Source organism: Peromyscus leucopus, chromosome 3 (genome assembly GCF_004664715.2).
Source record: "Peromyscus leucopus breed LL Stock chromosome 3, UCI_PerLeu_2.1, whole genome shotgun sequence".
Lineage (NCBI taxonomy): Eukaryota > Metazoa > Chordata > Mammalia > Rodentia > Cricetidae > Peromyscus > Peromyscus leucopus.
In genome coordinates, this window is record NC_051065.1 from 39,133,763 (window position 1) to 39,152,638 (window position 18,876).

General features: G+C 39.9%; 1 protein-coding gene across 3 annotated transcripts in view; it reads right to left on the reverse strand.

The window, feature by feature from the left end:
* Reln (reelin) overlaps positions 1-18,876 on the reverse strand; it is a 457,868-nt gene that overhangs the window by 189,315 nt on the left and 249,677 nt on the right. For all 3 annotated transcript variants that reach the window (XM_028890934.2, XM_037203573.1, XM_028890933.2), the window contains exons 9-10: positions 3,664-3,760; positions 991-1,231 (exon numbers count right to left, since the gene is read on the reverse strand). In XM_028890934.2, coding sequence (XP_028746767.1) covers positions 991-1,231; positions 3,664-3,760 — 338 coding nt within the window. The remainder of the gene's footprint in view (positions 1-990; positions 1,232-3,663; positions 3,761-18,876) is intronic.

Below are 18,876 nucleotides of genomic sequence, written 5' to 3' on the forward strand. Positions count from 1 at the left end.
AACTTTCCTAATGCTGACCCTTTAATACAGTTCTTCATGTTGTGGTGACCCACAACCATAAAAGTATTTTGTTGCTTCTTCATAAGTGTAATTTTGTTATTGTTATGAATACTAATGTAAATATCTAATATGCAAGATATCTGATAGGGCTTGTGATCCACAGATTGAGAACTGCTGACCTAGACTCTGTCTTAGTTTGGGGCTGCTATGACAAACCATTATAGCCTGGAAAACTGAAATAGGAACATCTATTTCTAACAATATGGGAAGTCAGGGGCTGTGAGCAGAGCTCTGGAAGACTTAGTAAGTGCCTACACATTCTCCCTCAGTCTTGCTGGCTTCACATGCTGAGGGCCAAAGAGTTCTCTTTCACAGGGACACTAATCCCCATTCACAAGTGCTTCATCCTTATGATATGACAAGGTCTCTACTTTCTAGCCCAATATGATCATCTTGCAACACACAAATGTGTGGAAGACACAATAACCCAGCTCAGACCTCTACACATGAGATCTCCAATTCCTGGCATGCTAGTCCTCCTCCCACCTGCCACCTTCCAACCACCCTACCACCCTGCAGCATCTGCTTGCCTTCCCTATTTTCTGGGTAACCTTCCAAATCCCCACACCTGGACTTAATGCTGCCTCAGAACTCTAAGCTTTCCCAGCAAATGACAACTAGTCTGTTCTGTATTTGCACAGCTATGTGTCTATCTGCTTCCACTAAAATGATAGCCACAAAATAGGAGAAGTGTATTTGCCCTTTTATGATTATCTTCTCAGGGTTCAAGCCCAGTCTGAGTTCTCAAACAATTGTTAAATGAATGAGTAAACAAACATTTTTTACAAAATATCACAACCTTAAATGGCAATATATGAGATAGAAGAATGTTAGTTAATACTCAGAGTTGTCTTGGGAAAAAGTTATCTTGAAATGACTGTTCAGTGAGCTTTGGGTTTCTAAAGGAAGAAGAAATGAAAGCACTCAAACCTTGACCGTTGCTCCAGGGAAGAAGAGCCAGTTGCCTGTGTCCACTGGGTCGAGACTGTCTTCCAGAATGACTTGTCTGTGGGCTGCATTGATGACCAGGATGTTATCCAAGGCCCAGCAGGCTTCGTACACCTCACCTACATCCAGGCTGTCCTGCTTCCACTGGAACTGCACGTTCTCTCCTTTGGCTTCCTCAGGAAGGTAGAGGATGTGGATAATTGTGCTGAGATTGGAAGGGGCTCTGGAAAACATGGTGCAAAGAGGAGGTCACGCACAGTTAGGATCACTGCCTTACCGTGAGCATGCAATGTTCACCGTAGATTAAATATAAGCCCATGGTCCAACCCTCAGTTTCTGCTGCTTGCTACAGCTTTCCTACTAAGTGGTAACAGGGCATATACTTAAGGTCTTTGAGGGTTTTATATTTGACACAAAGAAAGTACTAAGTGTGTTCAAATAAGCCAAGAAGGGAGCAAGGGCAGGGGCAGTGGCCCAGCTGCTATGATTACACAAAAAGAATGAAATTGTATCGAGAAGAGTTCCGGCACATGGTAGATGTTCTATTTAAAATCAATGGTAGATGTTCTGTTTAAAATCATTCACTTGAAAAGAAAAACAGAAATTAATATTGATGTTTTGAAATTATGCATTGAATAGAGGTCACTGCATATGATATGTTTAAATACATATACACACATATATACGACAGATTAGTCTTTATAATTGTTATTTTTTTAGTCATCAGATACATTTTTTACATCTAATGACTGTATTCACTTATAATTATTTACAATTGTATTTGGTCAATCTTTGAAAAAGATATAATTTAATAAGACCTTTATATCACATCTATTAGGATCTATCTCTGCTATATAATAAAAGTTTTATTAATCATTTTATTCTACCAAAGTAAAAATCTGCTGCTGTAAAAATGGTCGTTTTAGCTGAGATTAAAAATGGTGCTAAAATGCAAACTAGTGGTAGGCTGGGCTTGCTATAAATCAGTTTGGGAAGGGCTGGAGAAAAAAACCATATTTTTCACTCACCAGTGAAGCACATATATATCTTCAGAATTGTCACTGTGGTTATAGATGGTGTTTCTCACCTTTGGGGGTAATCAATTCAATTCTCTTTTACAATATTTCATGGTGAGTATTATTTTTTTTTAGCTTCAAAAGAATTTAAACTGATGAAGAGAATATACTTCAGTTGAAGATAGTGGTTAGAAAAAACTTTCATGCTGATCCCCAGTGGTAAGGAGAATTTGCATACATGAGCATGGTGGCTTGGTACACAGCCTAAAATTGAAAGTGCCATTTCATGAAAAAAATTATTGTACTCAGCTGAATGTAATCTTCATATGTGCAATCAAATGTGTAGTTTCATCATTTATCACTTCAGAAGCATATAGCTCTTTTCCAGCAACAAATATACATTATAATTTATTTAGGTCATGATATAAGATAGTAGAAGAAAAGTTGTGGGGATATAGGTAAAATTTCTATATGTATATTGGTTTGCTTACAGCCATTTAGATGCCTAAGTATCTAATATGAATGCATTTTCAAAATTCTACAAATTAGAAAGAAGAGCAAATGTTATCATAAAGTTGACACAGCATGTTAGAGCTCAGCATACAGTAACCATCCATAAATTATATTTTATCCATTCATAGAGGAAATAATTTATTAAAATCCTAACTTAGAATTACCTTCCTCAGTTTTGTAAGATTAGAGCTTAGATATGTGGGTTTTATTTTTTAATATACTCTAGAAGCCTTGTACAAATTGGTAAGTATTAAAGATTATCAACCTAATATTTCTTCTGCTTCCCTAAACAGATTATCATTCTTTTAACTTAAAGAAAAGAGCTGATAGAAAACAAATGTCTCAAAACTGTTGGGAAATATTCTACTTAAATTTTTCTTCAATTGAAGAACTAACCTGGCCACCATAATCATTTTAATACAAATGTGGGGCTAAGGCCCCCAGCACAGCAGGCAACATGCCAGTCTCATTGTTTTCTTTTGCATATTATTCCTGCAATTAATTATCCACTTTGAAATGTATTTCATGGCTTAAACTCGATGGCAGTAATAAACACAATCGGGGACTTTTTAACACCATCAAATCTTTCCAACATCAGAGCGTTCCTTCCACCTGGAGTCTCCTACTTCATTTTCTTATTGGAGAACTCTCGAAGGAAGGAAAATACAGGATGTAAAGATGCGCTTGAGGGACATAAGAAGTTAAGTGGCAGAACTACATGAGATGCAAAAGGCCTAGTAGCTATGAACCCATATCACCGTGGAAGAAACGGATGCAGGCAGGCAGTCTCTGGACCTCCTCTCGGGTCTGTATGCCAGGCCAAAGTCAGCTCACCTCCTGCCTGCCACAGCTGGTGATGTTATGTGGGAAAGGATGCTCTCTCAAAAGTTATAGTCCAAAATGTGCTGCAACCCCAAACAGTTTGGTATAAGGAGTACTAACAGTAGGAAGTTATGAATGGGAAGATTACATTTCTAGCGACATCTCCCTCAAGTAGGACAGGCCATAATATGTATACTCATGACTTAAGTACTTCAAAGAAAAATGTCAGGGGTGGAGTGCAGCAAGCAGAGGAATGTAGTCTACTCACAACATATAGGATGCAAATACTTTAATGGTAACAAACCTGATTTTCTCCAGTTGCATCCAGTCGGCAGAGCTGTTCTTGGCGTATGACACAATGATGCTGGGGTCGGAGTAACTAAATCGGCACGATCCTGACCCTGTAAATAAGAATACCAATGATTCTGAAGATTAAAAACAACGCAATTACAAAGGATCCTTCCTATAAATATTTAAAAATATTTGTGTTTATTCTACTACTTCTACAATGTTGAAATTTCTTGTGTTCTATTATCATAAATATGATTTAATAAATAATCTTTGAAACCAGAAGGAAGGTACAAAAGATAAATTTCAGATTTCTCTAGAGAATATGAACTATTTAAATTACATTAGAAAACAGGTCTGTGGCAAGAAATATCTAAATTTTTTGAATGATTAATAATGCCATTATTGCTTTTGAGAATTGATATCAATTGCTAGTGATTACTTTAAATGGTATATGAGTCATTGAATTGGAGAACAGAGTCACCATTCTCTTTGTTTATGGGCTATCTAAATGATGTAACAGTATACAAGGAAATAAGATACTGTAAAAACTTTCTAGTTCTAAATGCCTAATGACTATTGGAGATGTGATAGGTGTGACTTTATCACAGCCTAGTTCCTGATATCTAAGACAGAGGCATGACATTCCATTGTGAGCATTTGGTGCTTACTTCTCATTATTGTTTTCAATATTGGAGTATGAATACCAAAGGAAGTTTTAGAACTGATGAAGAATTTGATTCTCCATTTTCAATGAGTTCATATAATGAAGAATGGTCTGAGTGTAATTTCAAAGATCTCAGAAATCCCAAAACAGCCATGAAGCATTTGCTACAAGTTTACTGTAACTAATATAGCAGAATTTTTATATTGCAATAAAAACAAATGAACCAAAAGGAAAAGAAACAGTGCAATTTGTGTTTAACTTTCATCCATCTGCTAGAAGAGCCTCCATTTCAGCAAATAGCATCTGTTGGTGGTTTTATATTTGCAGTAGTCAGGGGTGCCAAGCTTTCGGCAGACTAATTTATTTCATTTCAGTGGTGTTTAGTACAAAACCAGTCAGTTTACAATTGCCAAAGCTGGCAATGTGCTGAAAGGCCAAACACCAGTCTTCTTAGATTTATTCTTACAGCTGAAATGTAGGTGAAAGAGGATGAAAGAAAAGAGTATCTAACAGAAAGCCACTCGGCTACCCTGATCTACTCAGAAACCCACCTTATGTCACTGTAATTGTTGCTAAATTCCACCTTTCACGAACAGCTGATTAAAATAAATATCAAACTGTGAGGCTGGAAATGGAAGCTGCCAGGATTTGTGGGACAAACTTTAGCACAAACCAGAATGAGGTCTGGCAGAGAATGGTATTTCAGGGAAATTCCAAACTAGCCTGAAGATTTAGATGCTATTTGCATGCTTCTTTTGTGTTTTGTGTGCCCTAGTGCTTAAAAGTAAATGACTGGGTGAATCCTTGAGAAAGAAAGAATAATAACCCAAAAGTTACATACAGAATGCAAAATCCTGCAAATTGTTTATAAATCAAACATAGAAAGAATGTTGACACATACCAAATAGATATCCAAGGCAGCCTGATAACAATCATTATTTCTGTCGGGTTTCTTATGCTACCATTTCAATGTTTTGAGATTAAACTTATGGCATAACTATGAAACAGAGACATTTGACTCCTGACTATGGCAGGGAACTCACTTTTCCTTGCCACTGGATCCTAAAATTCTCTCCTATCTGGTAGAGGGCAAGGAATGGGGGGTGAGAACATAGGGAAATGGGAGGGTCAAGTTGGAGCAGGGACGGAGTGGGAGAGCAGGGAAGGAGATACTGTGACAGATGAGGACATCATGGGAGTGGGAAGAGGCAGGGTGCCGGGGAAGCTCTCAAGAATCCACAGGGATGACCTCACCTTGGACTGCTGGCAGTGATCAAAGGGGTGCCTGGACTGATCTACTCTGGTGACCGGTCTAGTGAATACCCTAACTGTCATCATAGAGCCTTTGTCCAGTGACTGATGGAGGCGGATGCAGGGATCCACTGCAGGGCACCAGGCTGAGCTCCAGGAATCGATGGGAGAGAGGATGGATACGGCAGGCGGGAGACATTGAGGTAACGATGGGAAGACATGCAGAGATGACTGGCCACACTAGTGGAGGCCCATGAACTGTGGACTGGTGGCTGTGGAGCCCCCATGAGACTGGACTAGGCTCTCTGGATACAGGAGACAGTTGTTTAGCCCGAACTGCTTGGGGGACACCTGGGCGGGGGGATCAGGATCCATCCCTGGTGCATGGGCAGGCTTTTTGGAGCCCAGTGCCTGCGGTGTGGCACCTTGTGCAGCCTTGGTGGGGCAAGGAGGGGCTTGGACCTGCCTCAGCTTGGTGCACTGGGCTCTGCTGACTCCCCATGGGAGACCTTGATTTGGGGGATGTGGGGATGTGGGGTGGCTTGGGAGGGAGGGCTGGGGGGTAGGAAGAGGGAGGAGGTGGGATCTGTGGGTGATATGTAGGGTGAGTAGAAAATTTCTTAATAAAAAAATGAAAAAAATTCTCTCCTATCTAAAATGAGTTCTTTAATCCATGTCCATGTCACCATTGTCAAGGGGTCCTCATTATCTCTCACCAGGTTTCTGTACTTGTGATTAGCCCCCCCTTCCACTTCCAGCCTCACTGTCCTCACCAGTACTGACTGGTGTTCTTTCTGTAAGTGAATGAGTTTTCCTGCAGTTTATAACCCCAATTCCCCAGTCCTTTCTGCAATCCTCAGCAGCATCAAGAAATCAAACAGGTACTCTGAAGAGAAGTGCATCAAGATTCTAATGGAAGGGTGGACACCTGGGAGACCACAACTTGGGTTCAGGGTACAAGTGGCCTGCCAAGGAACTGAGATGAGGACCGCCAGCCAGTGGGAGCACCTTCTGGAGAAGTGTTCGTCTTTGGAGAGCTGCCATACTCAGAGGCTATTCCTGAGTCACCCTTCCAAGTAGCACCAGGCCAGTGGAGAAATCCCATCCCATATCCACTCAGAATGAAGTTGCTACACGTATAAAAACCATTCTTTACATAAATTGCTGAGACTGAAGTCGCCCCCCCCCATGTCTATTCTCACATAGATTTCAGTCAGTATTGTGAGATTTGTTCTTTCCCAGACTCAAGATGGTTGCTTAGCCCTCGAGTGGGAGAGAGGAGTTGGTAACTCTTTACTGCATTCTTGCATACTCTGGTGCTTAATGCTACTTCTGAACTTCTGTACCCTGACGTGATATTCAATTATTGCTTCTGCAAGCCTCATGCATCTGAAACAGGTACCTCTGTATTTCCCTCTCACATTGAAGATGTCAAATTGACAAGTCTGAACTGTAAGATCAGACCATAAGTGTCAAATGCAAAATATCCTCATTTGCAGATCCATTTCTCCTACACCAGACCACTGTAATTGCAATCACTCACTCTAAAATAGCAACTGTGCAAGAAATTAAAGATTGGATAATGGAAGGAAGATCACTGAAAACCATGGTAGCAACTATGATCTAAGAGACAATGTTGGGTAAAATGGGTCTAAAGTTCAAAGGCTAGGCACACGCCTTTAATCCCAGTACTCAGGAAGCAGAGGCAGGTGGGTCTCTTTGAGTTGGAGGCCAGCCTGGTCTATATCAAGAGTTGGAGGAGAGCCAGGGCCACATAGTGAGACCTTGACTCAGAAACAGCAACAGCAGCAACAAAAGCTTCAGCATTTTCCGTGGCTCTCCTCGGCCTATAAAACAATCTGTCACTTTCAGTTTTACTCACAGAGTGATAAACTTTAGTGTCAATAAACAAAATTAATGAACTTCTCAAATTTACTGAGGATGCCACAGAACCCAAGAAATTTGGTCACCACATAGTGCTGCAGTTGGCCATCGTGCCCAGTGGTTGAGGTGGGACCATATATTTTATGTAAAGGGACTTTATTAATCCTCTGTCTAGCTGTCTCAGCTGGCAGTTCTCAATTTTAAATTGATGAAGACAAACAGCCAGCAACTGTTGTTTACACCACAATGAGCACTCACGACTGTAGTGTTAAATGACAGATATTCTACCAGTACTTCACCTCTGATTTAGGACACATCTGCACTGCAGTGTAATACAAGTCATCTCTTTTGTGTGTGTGCTAAAAGTGCTGGATACTACCTTGAAACTGTCCAGCAAGAAGCAGCCCTTTACCCTTCATTGAGATGTTCTGAGATGGGCCACTGTCTCTTTGTATCTGTGCTACTTAAAAAAACCTCAAGTTATGTACAAGAACACTGGATTGTCTTTATAGCTTCTCAGCATTTAAATTTAACATCCTGTTCTCAGATATAGGATTTATATATTGAGACAGAACATGTGATGGCAATGTCTTTTTTTTTTTTTTTACATACAAGTCTACACATTCCACATTGCCTTATATATTCATATTTTCTGTATTTCTCTGGCTATCCTGCCTTTTTTCCCCCAACTGAGACTGTACTCTTTGCCTAGTGTTTCTCTTTACCTCGCCCGCCATCCCTACTCTCAGGTTTTGGTGACTACCATTCTATTTCCTAGTAGACCCATACTGCTTTAATCCTTTCTTTCTCTACATTTACCCCCTTAGGTTCTATTACCTACTTCTCAGGCCTTTATTAAAATCTATACCATAATGACCTAGTGTGATGGCTAGTACTCTTTGTCAATTGGACAAGCAGGATCTAGAATTACCTATCAGACAAACCTCTCGGCCTTTCTGGAAGAAATGTCTAGGTTGGATTAAGTGAAGCAGGAAGACCCACACCAAATGTGGGTGGGTGACGCCATTCCATGAGCTGAGGTTTCTACAGAATAAAAAGGGGAACGTGAGTGATGGAGCGCCGGCATTCATCTCTGCTCCTGATCGTGATGCACCGTAACCAGCTGCCTCACACTCCTGCCACCACGCCCTCCCTGATGGAGTGAACTGGACTTGAGACCACAAGGCAAAGCAAATGCTTCCTTAACTTGCTTTTGTCAAGTATTATTTTCACAGCAATGAGAAAAGTAACTGATATATCTAGGTTTGTATCTCTCAAGAGATTTTCTCTCAAGAGATCCAAGGGCTACTAGCCATCTCCAGTAGACATCTAATATGTAGTAAATCAAAATCAGAAGCATTGGTTTCCCATGTTTTAGAGTGCAATTGCCTCTGATAAATCTTCTACAAGTTGCTCTGTGTAGGTCAGGGTTAGGGGTTGGGAGATCAGGTAGCTGAGTCAGGTTGTCACGCCTATAATCTTTACTTTCACATCTCTCAGCTGTGTGACTTCAGGAAAGACACTTGATACTTCTGTGCCCTGGTTTCCATTATTGCAAACTGGGAAAACTAATGGCAGCCTACTTCACAGAACTGCTGTGAAGGCTGAGGAGGGAACTCAGACATCCAGAAAGCTGTTCTCAGTCCACACTACTTAACCTATTCATCAACATTTTAAGACTCCATTTCAAAAATTCATTTATCCTAGAAAAAGGAAGAAATACTTGATCATATCTGTTCCTGAGATAAAATTAAATTTAATTACCTTTTATCCAAGAGTCATAGTACATCCCCTACAGTTTCTGACTCTGGCTTGTACAGTTTCCTGTGGTTGGGTGAATTACTCTGCAGGGTGTTTTGTTTGATTTCTTGCTTATTATTTTGTGAGGCTAAGAGGAATCTTTGCTTTGTGATGACTGTGAAGCTTACAAAGAACACATTTTGATTGTAACAAGCTATTTTGAAATGATGGCAATTTAACATGATAATAGAAATGGGCTATGGCTTGGAGAGTGTTTGCATGGCACCCATGAGGCCCTGGGTTCAATCTCCAATAGACATCTTTGCTGACAGAGACAACAACAAAAGAACAGAAACAGCAAACAACAGGAACAAGAGGAAATGCTAGCTGTAGCATGGGTTGAAGCCACGTATCTTCTCCTGACTCAAGTTGTTCCAGAGTCTCCATCCACAGGCAGACCTTGGGAGTTAGGGCTTTTGGGCTCTGCTCAGTGTTAAACTTCCTCAGCCAAGGACTGTGTTCCAGGGCACGGTCTCCTGTTTCCTGTCCTGTCCTACCCGCAATGAATAGTCCTGAATTATTCCACCACGCTGTCCAATGTTGGGGTGGTGCTGATGAAGAAAGATCCTTGGTTACCAAGCCCGACACTAGCTAGTCACTCCTGAGTCTCACAACTCGGGGTTTGCACCTGTTCAGGGGTGCACTAAGCCTGGTACCACAGCTGGGGATGACAGAAGCTGAAACACAAGGTTTGTCCCATGCAGGTTGACATTGGGACGGTTCTAAATCCCTGTCAGTGAGGACTGACATGGTCATTTGCTTCCCAATGTTGGAAACAGTTCTTTGGCTTGTACTAAACTGGGCTACACCTTCATCTTGAAGGTTCAAGGATCTGCACCATCTCAGGGAAGGATGAATGTACCTCAGGTATACTCCATGGCTGGAAACGGTCTAAGAAATTGGCTTGTCCCATTGAGATCCAGGAGTCTGCCCAGTGCCAAGCCTTTTAGAGGCTCTGCCTGTGAGTTCTTGCTTGAGCCTGGAAACCTCAGGTCTGGTACTGGGCTGGGAAATATACCCCATGCTAGCTTACAGGGCCTTCCCACCAGTGGGTGGAGTCTACCTGATGTTAGAGGAGGGGAGGAGAGACACCTAGCATTGTTATCTGTAAACTTCCCACTAAGCCCAGCCACCTGGCACAGGATGTGGGCACTTTACCACTGGGCTTTACCAAGGTGGACCTAGTACTAGGTCTCACCCTAAGGCCTGGACTTCATCTTCAGCCCCTTCCCTCACAGGGCAGAGGTGCATCACGCTCTAGACTGGGTTGCTTGTGACTTTAGAGGAAGGTGTTGCAGAAACCATCTTCTTCCTATATTCTGCAATAACTTGTTTTGTCACACTAAAGGAGACATTACGGTCTCTTACCATATTTCCTTAGCTTTTGTAGAGACAGTTTGGTACATGAATAGATTTAACTTGGCTATCTGTTGGGCAACAATTATGGGAGGGTCACAACCACAATCTTGCTCTGCCTCTGTGAGCCACCACTTGTAAATTCTTGCCTGATGAGTTTTTCCCTGCTCTACAGTGAAAATGCTTTAAGTTCACACACAAAATAAATGTAGATGACTCCAAGACAGTAACCTATCTGCCTGTTAGTAAGGCAGGTAAATATATTAGCAATTGAATCTACTTAAAATAAGAAAAGAAAAGGAGATGTGCTAAGATTAGGACAGTAGACAAATCAGGACACAAGAGATACGAAGTCATAAAGTCTATATAGCTGCTGGAACTGAGTTAAAATTTGGACTGTACAGTCCTCAGAAGCAAAGATTAACAGAAAATCTGTTCTATTCAAATTTTCACAATACCCACCAAGAAATAAAAATCCACACCCCAGGAAAAGAGCTGTGAACTTTTAGGCACTATGCTATGCACCCCCATTTCTAGGCACTACACTATGCACCCCCACTTAACTTGGTTGCATAACAGCCAGTACATAGGAATCAGAACCAGGAAGATCAAAACCCACTTCATGATACTCTTGGTACACAAAGCACCCATTGCCATTTCATTTCCTTTTCTTTTAAACCATATCCCAATGTCTGAACATGCCTCACATGACCAGAGCATGTTGAGAGTGGTTTCTGTGCCTTTATTTCTACTTAGGATCATGACTTAAGACTGTTATTGCTTTGCTATTGATAAAGAGAGAAAAATACAAATACTCAAGCACCTTACACACCATCATGGTCATAATCTCACTTCTCTTTGGTTAGCCCCTAGACCAAGTGTATGGCAGCCTGTTTTGAGAAGACAGACACTGTTGGATGGACATTATCTCATATTCCCTGTCCATTTCTCCTCTTTTCTATTCTCATAGCCACCCAATTCTGTGGACTCTTCTATGCCATTGTTTTTACTCCACCAACACCTCCTTAGAGGACAGGATCTTTCACCCAGACCCCTGTGGTGGTCTCCTAACTGGGCTCTCAGAACAAACACAAAAGTTTAATTTTCTTGATTAGTCATTTGTTTTAAAAACCCATGAGCAGCTATTTCAAAAAGACTTTATAAATTGCTATGTTCCATAAAAAGGAGCAACATACAAAAAATTTCCAGCTCAGATAATTTTTGTTTGTGTATGTGTGCATGTGTGTACACACACAGCACAATCGTTGTGTGGAGGCCCAGAGGATAACCTCAGCTGTCAGCCTCAGGAACTGTCCATCTGGTTATTCAGACAAGGTCTCTTGCTGACCTGCAGCTCGATGGCTAGCCATTAAGTCCCAGGTATCTGTCTGCTTCCCCTCCCCGGTGCTAGGATTGAAGCAAATGTGCACCACCATGTCTGCCTTTTGTTTTGTTGTTAACATGTTCTGAGGAATCAAACTCATGTCCTCAGTGCTTAGAAGGCAAGCACTTCATCAAGGGATCCATCTCCCCAGCTTCCAACTTAGATCATTTTAATTATGTGAAAACTGAGCCAACAAAGACAACAGCAATAGACATGCTAATGTGGATGGGGGAAAGCCCATGATGCTCCACTCTACACAAAAACTATAGGCAACTAATGAATGCGGAGAGCAGGAGAAATAGTCTTCCTCAGGAAGAGCACACCAATCATTTATCCAATACCAAATGGTCAACCCTCAAAACATACATACAGATATCATTATACAGACTGAGCAGGTTGTCCTTATGTATTTAGGAATACTGCCCCTTCCCATGTAACAACAATTGATAGAAAAATAGGCCATGAATTTGAAAAAGAGCAAGAAGAGGTATTGAAAGGGTCTGGAGGAAGGAAGCGGAAGGGGGAAATGATATAATTATATTATCAAAACTGAAAGAAATTACTTTAAGAAGCTGTTAACCTGGTATGATACAGACATCAAAATTAAATATCGGATTTCAGGTTAATTGCACTTGTAGCCTAATGAATGACTTCTAATGGTGACTTGGAAATCTACCACTGAGCTACACCCCAACTCCACATCACTGTAATTCTAAAAATATTTTATAGTAAGCTTGGTCTGAATCACTTTACTCAGTTAAAAGTTGTAACTAAAATTAATTGTGAGCCCTTAGCCCTGGTCTAATGTAAATAGTATTGTCCCTATTATGATTTAGAAGAAATGGACAAGAAATTTTCTGCCTTTCTGCCTTTGTTAATGGAAGCCAGGCCACGGGATAAGCAATCACTTAATTAATGAGTCAACAAACTATAAAAAGTAGCGCTAATGTCAGGGTTATGTGTGGACTCAGAATTCTTCACTCTTATCCAGTCTTATTTCCCTTGACTTCAGCTGTCATTCAAGAAAAACAGATCCCAGACCAGCTTCTCTCTCCTAAGAGGTAAAGCACTCTTTATTGACCACATTCATGCAGGTTCTACTGCAGCCAGAGAGCTGTATGTATGGCTCCTAACTGGCCATGCCTTCTGTTGGGCTCCTTCACACACTTCAGGCCTTTGCTGAATGAACTCTCAGAAACCTTTGCCTGCACTGACCCCGGATTTAATTCCTTTGTTGCACTGCATCACCATTGGCTCCGATGGAGCTCCTCTTTTTGCAGGACAGGGAATTGAGAGGTACCGCCTCCATCTACCAGAATGGAGATGGAAACTCTCGAAGGTGCCAGGACAGCACAATGATGTCTATTAAACCTGTACCAAGACAATCTGTTTACAACGGCACATGAATTGCCAATGTTGCATCTCTGTTCTTGTTTTAACATTGTCTTTGGTGACATAAATCAACAATTAAATAAAATAAAAGATAAAGGTAAAATAACGATACAGCAACCAGTTCTACATTTCTTGTGTAGGTCACCTTAACTAAGACAGTCAACATAATAACCATGTTTCCTGACAAAATGCATTCCTGGCTAACTTGTGGCTCATTCTTTACTCCCAATTCTAAGATGTTAAAACACAGTGGCAAAACATTTAAGCAATCAAGGAGACAAACACTTTTCTTTTACAAAGTGTTGCCAGGGGCGTACTTACTCAAGGGTGGGTAGAGGGAACATTTGGCATGGACATCACCTCCCCATGTTTTTATACCAACATCAAAATGTATGTCATTATATATGTATTATAAAGTCTCATGTTGTAGAATATTCTGAATGTAAAAGAAGATCCTTAACTTCAAAACCCACATTAATGTGTACCACTTATTAGGAATCGGGTCACCAAATGTAGCAGTTTGTAGAAATCTTCATGGTTCCTGTAGATGACTATGATATAGAAGTGCCTTAAAGATGCAATGGAAACTTAAAAGGAAAAGCAGAGGCAACTAACAGGAGAATAAAAAGAAGTGAAATAATTTATCAAAATGTAAATACAGACACATGAGTTAATGCAACATATATAAATACAGCATGTAATTCTAGCATGTTTAGTATTGACAGAAATGCATTTACCATTAAGCTGTCTTGCATGTATTGGCACCTTCCAAGGCCCTTCTGAGGGCTCTAGCAATGTGTTGCATAATAGTATTCTAAAATCTTTGCTGTCTGCATTCTTACTGCTCCCTCACGCCACGCCTCATGACAGCCAGTAGTGATGGCAAGCATGGTTGCATTGGGGATTTATGTAAGGAAAAACTGATTTGAAGATACATTTATTGTGGGTTGCTCTGACATTCTTCTGTAGTTTGCATCTATTTTAGAGTATAGTTATTCCCAGTATGAAAAGAGCTATCAGAAACTCCTACGGCCCACTGTGCTGACGCACACAGCACCATGACTCAAAGACAATGATGACACATTGGTTAATGAATGACGTCAATTCAAATATTAGCTTAAGATTAGTCACTGCACAGAGAAAGTTAAAAATACCCTGAAATCTAAATGAGACTTTTTCTTGTTTAATAATTATCCTCCAAATTTAAATGGCATTATTAAAAAGCAATAGGTATGATAAAATATTAAGCATCAAAAACTAGAGACAGAATTACCTCTCTGTGCTCTTAATAAAAAGTATTACAAAATTGATTGTTATATTATAAAATATCTTAAGAGCATGCAGCCAATGGACATGGATCAACATGATGAGGCCACCAAAAAATTATCAGAGAGGTTTTTATTTCTTGATTTTGTAATGTCTGTAGAACTGCTACTTCCTAAAAATCTGAAACTGGTTCTAATTTTTCATTCTAAATACATAATTATACTTGTACCTGATTTTAATTCTACAGTTTTACATTTTTTTCCTTAGAGAAACCCTTGCCATGCCCCTCTAAACTGTAAATTAAATGTACAAACTGTGAACCCCTACTACAGAGAACAAACACAACATTTTTATTCCTGAGTTTCATGCATGTCTAAGAGCCCTTGTACCAGAGGGCAGCAATCCACATCCCCAACTTTTTCTTCTATTTTTCTGAGCATAGCACGATCCAGTGAAAAATGTATTTTGACAATAGAAAGAGAATGGGGATGTGTGTGGCTAGATCCGGTCATCCTGGAATGTGAAGAATCTGTACTGTAGATATGTTTATTGTTGTTTGATTGATTGTTTTTGAGACAGGGTCTCAATATGTAGCTCTGGTTGTCCTAGAAATTACTGACATCAACCTGCCTCTGCCTCCCAAGCATTAGGGTTAAATGTGTGCACCACTATGTGTGTTTATATAGATACTTCAAATCAACACGCTGTACATAGCAAATGCATATAATCTATTTGCCAATTTAAAATAAATAGGTGTACAGAAATATATGAGAAAGAACTTAAAATTTTCTGAAATTCTTTTTTCTATTACTGAATTAAAATATTCTGATAAGAAAATGGATCACATTACCATTCAGTTGAAATTAAAGAAATTACATTTAAGCAGTTGTTTGCTTACATAAGAAATATTCACTTTTGGAGCTGAACCTGGATAAAGTCTCATGAGCCCCAGAAGTTTAATACAACTTGAAGAGGACCAGCAATTCCCAGGACCTGCTCACTGAAGTGCTTCTGTGCTAATCTGATCCACTGGGGACTCCACAGAGCTGTTGTAGAGTTGATATTTCCAGGACCTGCTCACTGGAGTACTTCTCTGATAATCTGATCCACTGGGGACTCCACAGAGCTGTTGTAGAGTTGATATTCTCAAGAATACACTAGTACATGAACAAACTGCAATTATAAGTGCAAGTCAAGTCTAGTCTATTTGAAGCACAACACAGGATTGCTCACTGTTCAGTAGCTCATTCACTATCCTGTACACACATGGAGAAGACTGTAAATGTCTCCTGGAGCCAGAAACTTTTAAAAATTAATTTAAAAAACTTTCATTTCTTTCTAGCTGTCTTGGCAGCTGACATAAAATAAACAACTTGTACAAGCTTTTGGTGTAAAATCAAGGCCATCTAAAGTCAGAAATATCAGTAACCTCTAATGAACATTGATGAATTACTCCTTCCTTGGGAAGAGAACTATATAGGTTCTTAATCCCATGAGGTTTAGTGGATAATAGATTTCAAATAGTTTATTTATTAAATTTACAGATTTCAGAAAGGAAACATGGTGCATATACCATACACTATGGCACACCCCAAGTAAAGCTGAGGCAATACTTTCTAATCAAGTACATTGATATTTCTGCAGTGAAATGTGTGCATATTCACTTGTCATAGAAGTAAAGGCTATAAATAGCTTTAAATCACTCAAGTCAAGTCTTGCTGGCAAATGAATTTAAGTCATGCCAGGTTTGCCACCTTATATATTAAAAAACAAACCTGGCTTGTGCTTTTCCTGTAGGTTTCTTTTTTCATAACATGAAATTGTAGATTAGGGATTGTGAGCGCCTATCTCTGGCAGCTCTCTCTATTTCTTCCCCCTTTTATAGTAACAGGATAAATCAATTGGCATTTCGTCTCTCAAGGCCTGGGTAGTTTTTTACATGGTTATGTCTTTTCCCACTAATCCCAGAACTTTGCAAAGAAAACCAGATCAGAGCAGAACACAATAGAGGGAGTTATTGTCCTCTTGGGGACCAGCAGTGGTTGCAGAGAGCAGCCTCCTCCCCACCAAAGCTCTGCTTTAAAAACAATCTGCCTTTTAAAATGCAGCCCAGAGCCTCAGAAGGAGGAGAGGACCATCTCACAGAATTGATAGATGGGGAAGAACACTGGCGAAATCATGCCTCTGGATAACAGAGTGGGGCCATAAATTCTGCAGGCTCGAGGAGTGTCTGAACAGGGCCCTGTGGAGGACTCTTATCCTGCTGCCATCACTCATTCACCCCCTGAAATGAGCAGGCTCTAGGCGCTGCATGTAAATAACAGCATTAGGTGTAAAAACATCATAAAGTTATGGCATGCCTGCAGTCTGGCTGCTTAGGGCTCCTTGCTATGATTGGAGCAAATCTTCGCAGGATCAACATGCCCCTGTATCTTTCAAGATGAGTAAATGGAGGGCAGGGCCATTTGCTTGAGATTGGAGAGAAAGAGATGAATGAGCAACTTTGAGGAAAGCTTTTAAAAGGCTAGACAGTGTCACTCCCAGAAGTCGCCTACTACACTCAGCTGCAGTGATCAATGAAGAGACTTGCCTCACTCTAAACTGAAATTGGAAAATATGATGGGCAGCATGAACCCATTGGCAAAATAATTGTCAATTATATCTTATGCTTTTTTATTTTTAAAGCCATGAGTGCTTTTTTTAATGATATACTGTGTGGGTGAGGGTAGGGGTACCATCACAGTATCCCCCAAAGCATCAAAAAAAAAAAAATAGTAAGAGCTTATTTGCTACTTTGTGATTTTTTCTTTAAAATAATTCTGCCGAGTCAAGACCACCATTAGGTACACGATCCATTGTTTGATAGTGCCATGAATGTCACTGGAGGCAGCTGTTCAGGTTTATTCATCCTTTAACAATAATAGTGTAGAAAATGGCTATCTTATACTTAAAGTTTTATTTCCATCTTTACAGAGCCTGCAATAAACATTCTAGGAGCACTGGTTCATTTATTATTATACCAAACTAACCTACTATTACTATAGGAGTGATATCTTAATAAGTCAAGTCTAAAAGTACTAACCTACAATCTGTAACTATACTATGACCCCCAGTTTTAAACATAAAATATTGTCATTTTCAGGTCAGTTTAGTATTTCTTAGTTTTCATGTTGTTTTGTTCCTTTCCTACTACAAAACCTACACTATTATAATGTTACATACTGATATAATTTATAGAACTTATATAAAAATATAATTAGCTTTTCTCTAGTAGCAATCTAGCTTCTTGTCTAATACCTCAAAGTAAATTGTTTTTATTATTCTTACTATTTTACTGCATATCAGCTACCACAGAATACCATGGGATGAATGTACTATTTCAGGCAAGTGGGAAAATCTACCAGGAAAGATGCGAGTTTTGTCTTAAGTATGTCATTTTACCAGATTCTTAGATCATGAATTAAAATATGTGCAAAGGAATGGCTTCAGAAAGAAGATGGTCCTTGCCGAGCCAGCAGTCTACCTGGTTTCCAGTAGGTATGCTCTTAGCTGCAGATCGCATGTCTGATGGTGTTACACATCCTCCAATGCAGGGCTGCTCCTGAATTTCATGGAGGGCAGGCTTGATCTTTCCATGCTGTGCCTGCATGAAAAGCTGGCAGCTTGTGCCTCACTGAAGTTCAGGGGCTGGGGCCAAAGAGGCAGCATTTTGATTCATGGGTAAAAAGCTGAGTAGGAAAGAATGCTCACTCTATCAGATAATTTTTTGTGGCAGTCCAGGCAGGAAATGTCCTGGGGCTTCTAAGTTCAAATGACATAGATGGGAATTGTGGCTGAAAGGACCCCACAGATAATCACTTTAATTAAAAAGAGTTCCATTCTACACAAAGGTAAATCTTGGAACTACTCTTGGACCTGTCAAGAACACATGAACTCAATTTTGGTAAAATAGGACAACCAAAGTTAATAAATTTGATACAACATTATTTTATTAATAGAAGTTGTCAATTTAGAGAAATGAGTATGTCTATAATATTTGGTTAGCATTGAGTTATCAATTAATAATTATTTAAGTATGGAAATCTAGGGTTTAATGTCCACATTGCATTTTGCCCACTAAAAATACCCTGGAGAAAATGGCATATTTATAATTTATAAGTACAGTTATATTTATAATTTATATTTATAATTGAGGAAACAGGATAATGTAGAAAGGATTGTTGCACACA